The following is a 5,636-nucleotide window of genomic DNA, read 5'->3' as shown; positions in this document are numbered from 1 at the left end:
ACAAAGCGAGAAATCGATAAAAATATCGCGAAGCGAAGGCGACGCAGGTGTGATAGGCGTCATGCGCACGTTTAGTCGGAATAATTCAGCCTTCGTACGTGGACAAGGTAACCAGCTGTGCATCGGGAATACGATAAGCGCGAAACGCGACGTGGCTCTCGGCTAAAAACCGAGGAATCATCCTGCCGCGCGGCTGAATCATAGAGGCGACGTACGAGCGAAGCCACGGACGTGCGTGATTCATCCGATTTTTCGAAGGCTCGGCTCAACCCGAAGGCGAACAGTTGGCGGTGGCCGGGCGGCGTTGCAAGCCCCAAAAGTGAAAATTGGTTTAGTCAGCCTACTTAGCAGGGACGCGCCTACATCGGTGGCACCGAGCGCGCGCGAGGTCAAGGAACGCGTCGCTCGCCTTTTCGCGGCGACGCGGGGCGATCGAGCGACAGAGAGAGAGAGAGAGAAAGAGAGGCACGGCGGACGGAGGGCGATGCAAGATAAACACAGCCGCGGCCCTTCGGCGAGCGAGCTCGACAATGAGGCATGGAAATATTGTGTTTCTTTTTCATTTTCTCCCGTCATCCTCGCGACTACGCGCACCGCCAGCGCTTTCTCTTTCCCGCGTGCGCGCGGATTAATGCTTCTCTCCGTACCTGCGGCCCTTTATTTTTCTTCCCTTTTTTGTCGGCCCAGGCAAGGGTTTGCTTTGGCCCCGCACGGCCGCCTGTCCCGTTGCACCACGGAGGCCGTCGAGTGATGGATGAGGCGAGCTCGCGCGTGCGTGTGAGCTGCGTCGGGTGCGCTCCGAGGGTCGCGTTTACTCTCGGATGATTTTTCCACGGTGCGCGCGCGCATCGGGGACGGATTTCGTGCCGGATTCCGACGGCGCGTTTGTCGTCGGCGCGCCGATTGCGCAACTGATCGCCAGTCCGAAAATGGGGAACAATTGGAAATGCGTCGGCGCACGTGGCTCGCGCGGCGCTGACTCAGCCGCGGAAGGACGGCAAAGGCACGGCCAGCGATCCGATCGGCGCTCGCGGATTGGATTCGCGCGCGGCTCGATCGATGCGCGAGACGGAGCCTTGGCTGCCTGGATTTCGGTGCATCCTCGGCCGCCACCGAGTCGACGCGTCGTTCGCTTCCTACCGAGAAGGCTGATTGACGTTGGCAGTGCGCGCACGATGGCCGCGTGACCTTTATGCATAGGAGAGCTTGCGATGTTCCGGTTGCTCCCCTTTTTTTTACTTCGTGCGCGCTCTCGCTCACCTCCCTGATTAAAAGCTATCAAAAGTTGGAGAGGGAGCGATAACTCGGCTGCGGCCGCCGCTGTCGCGCCATCGCGGTCACGGAGGATCTATACCCATTGATATTGATTGGGCAGCACGCGCGACGTTCAAAAAACGTGCGCTCGAATTCGCGCTTTCCATGCTTTTCGCCAATTAACGTAGCCGACACTCGTTCGGGTACCAGCCTCGCTTCGTTTTGGCGTAAACAACAATCCACTTTTCCGCGGTAGTTGGGTAATTTACTATTGCGCTCGAACGCGCCCGCACCGAGGAAATGCTTTTTTCTTTAAGCCCGGTGTCAGGACGCGCGATTAGTCGGCGGCGAAACGAGGCGAAAGAAACGAGCGAGAGAGAGAGAGAGAGAGAGCGTTCTCTGTGCGCGCGTGCGTCTGTCCACGCCGAGCGACGTAATCGAGGCACCGCGATTACCCACTTACCATTGGCTCGTCGAATTTTGTTCTGGCTAATCCCTTTATGTGCGCGTGCAGAGAGCGAGCGAGAGAAACAGAGAAAATGAGAGAGAGAGAGAGGGAATACAGACGGAAAAAGCTCGCCACAGGGATTAGCGGAGATTAAGCGATCCGAGCCTCCGATAGCGATCGGCGAGATTTTCCCCTCGAGCTTTTTCCGCCCGCCGCCAGCGCCTATGGAAACAGCTACGAATTTAAATCTCTTTGTTTATATTTAATTGAACGACGCCGAGAGAGAGGGAGAGAGAAAGAGAGTGTGCGTCAATTGGAGCTGCGCGGTTGATTCATTATCCAATTAGCGTGCTCTAATCGAACGTTGGGATAGCTGCAATTTACTCGTTAGAATGGTCGATGACGCTAAGCCAAAAGTGAAAAAGCAGTTAATCACTTGGGCCGCGCGCGTTAGGCTGAGGCGTTCGCGTGGTATAAATAAGCCGAACGCGGCTCGGCTCAATTTCCTGTGGGCGCTCGCTCGCCGGGCCCAAGCCGCGCGCAGAAATAAGGAGAGCGCAGACGACGATCGCCGAGCCATAAATCGTTCGATTGCGCGCGGCCGCGCGAGCTGTTTACCCGGAATCCGGCGGCGGCTCGTCGTCCATCAAAACGCGCGCGGCTGCGGGAGGAAGTGGCCGCGCGCAATTGGTGCCTGCGGCGGGCGTCGGGCAATTGAGCGTCGCAGATGCGCCGCCGGCGGCGGCGGCAGCGGCCTCGCGGCGATTAATCGAGCGCCGCGCCGAGTTTTTCGGGGAGCGAGCGAGCGAGCGAACGAGCGACCGGCTCAGGCCGGCCGTGACCCTGCGCCGCGCACGGGCCGACGATCGGCTGCCCTCGGCGGCGGGCGCTTCCGTTCGATTGGCGTCGAAGATCGGCGGCCGGCGCGCAGGTACGTGGCCAGATAAGAGGCCGAGGGGAAAAGTACGCGCGTCGCGCGCGCAACGAGCCTCATTGGAGCGAGCGCGGAGCATGTGGGTAGCCGGGGTCAACGACGAGCGGGCAGGCCGCTTTGGAGAGGGATCGGCCGCGGCGAGAGAGGGAGACGCATTAGTGAAGGGAGAGACGACTTTTATTCGGGCGCGAGGAAGTCGGCGATTGGTAGCGGGGTAGTCGTAGGCGGCTTGCACGCGCAGCAGCTCTTTGTGCCAGTGCAGTTGGTTTCGCGCCGCGTGCCCGCGCTCTCGCTTCGCTGCCGCCGCCGGGGATCGCGCGAAGACGCTACCGCCGCGCGTGGACGTGCTCGGGTCGCCCGCTGCAGGCCCGTCTTGCACGGGCAGCCGTCCGCGCTGTGCCCCCTCCGGTTTTCCCGTCTGCCTCGCCGCCAACGCTCCGACTGATCTTTGCAGAAGCAGCAGCCGCGGCAGCAGCGGCAGCAGCAGCAGCAGCAGCAGCAGCAGCAGCAGCAGCAGCAGCCGAGCAGCGGCCAGTGCGCGTCTTGCAAGAGTCCGAAGGTCGGCCCAGTCATGACCGTCTGCCGCACCCGCGTGCCCTGGAGGTTCTCCGCCAACTTCTTCATCGCGCTCACAGGTTTGACGCACATCCGCTACCGGTCGTCGCCGCGGCGCCGCGGCCGCGACTCGCGCGATCGCTGGCGCGACGACGACGCTCCGGTTGTCGCGTCGTTGTCCAATTGGGACTCGGCAGTATCGGCTTTCTCGCGCGGACGACTCGCGCTGCGGTTTGGCGCGCGATACAAGTCTCGATTGCGCAAACGAAGAAACGCGACACTGATACGCCGATGGACGAAGCGCGTCCGACGGTCGAGCGCGCTAATTGTCCGCGCATCCGCGCGCGCGGGCGAGCGCCCGTTTGCATTTGTGCACGTCGCACTTGTCGGCTCGGCCGCGATTCCGCTTTTCGATCGACCTACGCGAATCTCGCGGCCGCGGCTCGGCCGAACGCGCGAGGGCCGAACGCAGTCGCGCCGATTATCGCGAGGTGAAAACAGGTGCTCCGGCCGCTCGCCAAATTAATGGTGCGACCAGTGCGCCCGACGCCGTCCGTAATCAATTTGCGCCTTACGTAACGCACAGGGGATTACGGCTAAAAACCGAGACGGCGGCTCTCCCGGCCATTAGCGTTTGCTTTATTGGCGGTCGGGCGGCGCGCGCAGGTGTTGGCGAAAGCCACATCAATCGGCGGCGCGGCCCCGCCATGCTTTTCGCAAATCCAATCGATCGCACGCTCTTCGGCAGTGTCGCTGATCATGCTGCTCGGCGAGCTCGGCTGGATACCCAACCAGAAGGTGGGCTTCTACTGCAACGACCCCAAGATCTCCTTCAAGTTCACCGGCGACTCGATATCCATGGCCACGCTGCTGGTCGTCTCCATAGTGGTGCCGGCGCTGGTGGTGAGTCCCCTCGGACGAGCCTCGACGACGACGGCCCCGAACGATCGAACAATCGAACAATCGAACAATCGAACAATCTAATAACGGAATAATCGATCGGTGCGCGGCCGACTGACAGGTCTGGGCGGTCGAGTGGTGCTGCTACAGCCCCGACAGCTACAAGAGCCTGGAGTGCGGCTCGAGCTCGCGGAGTCGGCAGTTCTGGGCGTGGTACGGCTACTACTCGCTGGGCTGGTGGTACCTCATCTTCGTGGTGGAGGTCATCAAGGTGGTGGTCGGCGAGCCCAGGCCCCACTTCTTCGACTCGTGCCGGCCCAAGGAGGTGTCCAACTGCAGCGCCGACGAGTAGGTGATTTCCGCTGGTCGAGCCCCTCGCCTCGCACGAACGATCGCTAACCCGGCCTCTCGCTTTGCAGGTTCAAGACGTCCTACACGTGCACCAACACCGAGCTCTCCTGGTTCTACGTGAACGACTCGGACAAGTCGTTCCCCTCGGGCCACTCGGCCCTCTCCATATTCACCGCCACCTTCCTGATCGTGAGTACCCCCCGACGAGGCCCTCTGCCGCCGAGCGCCGCACTAACGCGACGGGCGCGCGTCTGCTCCGCAGTGGTACCTGCAGTGCCGCATGCCCGAGCGGCTGGTGCTGATCCTGGTGAAGCCCTGGCTGCAGTGCCTGGCCGTGCTCTGGGGCCTGGGCTGCTCGCTGTCGCGCATCACCGACAAGCGCCACCACTGGTGGGACGTGGCCGCGGGCAGCCTGCTGGGCCTCCTCTTCGGACTGTTCACCGTGCGCGTGCTGTGCCGGCGCTTCGAGGCCGCGCCGCGGCTGCCCGCGCACCTGGCGCTCGAGGCCAACGCGGTGGCCGGACTGGGCGCGCTGCCGTCGCCGCCGCCGCCGCCGCCCGCCAACGGCTACGCCGCGCCCGACGCGCGCCGCCACCAGAGCGTCAAGAAGCTGCTCAGCGCCAGCAGCAGCATCGACCTGCCCGACAGCCGCGAGATGGGCGACCTGGCCCACACCTGGACCGCCTGAGCCTCGCCCGCGCGATACTTAAGCGCGCGCCTGCGCCCGGGCAACCGGGGCCGGCAGCCGCGCAGCGTCGCGCCGGCCGCCACGGCGCCTTGGGCGACGCGCCACTGTACGCATACCCGTCCACCGTCTCCGAGTGCCCCGACCGCGGCGCCGACACCTTCGGCCGCTGCGGCTCGAGGCAGTCTCCCTGTTCGGCGTTGTCATCGGTGACCCGGTCGGGAAGTCGGGAGGCCGGTTCCCGCGGAGGTCCCGCCGCGTCGATCGCGGCCCAAGACGAGAGCGAGGCGAGGCGAGTTCGCGTCTCGTTCCGCTCAGTTTGGTTCGCGGGGCCGTTGCAGCACCGCTCGGTCTCGATCGAGCAGCCGCGCGCCGAAACAACTCCGACGAGCCGTTCGCTCTCCCGCCCCTCGTCCCGAGCGGCCTCACGTGTGCACGGCTCAATTGCGCAACCTTTTTTCGCTAAATCCATCGAATCTTATCTGCGCTCTACAAGCCAAAATTGTAAG

At 63.3% G+C, this 5,636-nt stretch overlaps 1 protein-coding gene across 10 annotated transcripts in view; it reads left to right on the top strand.

The window, feature by feature from the left end:
• The window catches only part of LOC131671940 (phospholipid phosphatase homolog 1.2 homolog), a 12,561-nt gene extending 7,294 nt beyond the window's left edge, over positions 1–5,267 (top strand). For 9 of the 10 annotated variants that reach the window (XM_058948759.1, XM_058948758.1, XM_058948767.1 and 6 more), the window contains 5 exons: positions 3,091–3,271; positions 3,940–4,094; positions 4,213–4,439; positions 4,511–4,631; positions 4,705–5,267. In XM_058948759.1, the coding sequence (XP_058804742.1) occupies positions 3,091–3,271; positions 3,940–4,094; positions 4,213–4,439; positions 4,511–4,631; positions 4,705–5,130 (1,110 nt within the window). In that variant the 3' untranslated portion in view covers positions 5,131–5,267. Of the gene's footprint in view, positions 1–109; positions 536–3,090; positions 3,272–3,939; positions 4,095–4,212; positions 4,440–4,510; positions 4,632–4,704 lie in introns of those variants that run through there. The other variant, XM_058948763.1, reaches the window with a different exon arrangement.
• Positions 5,268–5,636: the final 369 nt, after the last annotated feature.

The sequence above is a fragment of the Phymastichus coffea genome, unplaced genomic scaffold, assembly GCF_024137745.1.
Source record: "Phymastichus coffea isolate CEN01 unplaced genomic scaffold, Cenicafe_Pcof_1.1 PCOF00139, whole genome shotgun sequence".
NCBI lineage: Eukaryota > Metazoa > Arthropoda > Insecta > Hymenoptera > Eulophidae > Phymastichus > Phymastichus coffea.
The sequence above is the reverse complement of the archived record's forward strand: the minus strand, read 5'-3'. Positions and strand labels throughout refer to the sequence as shown.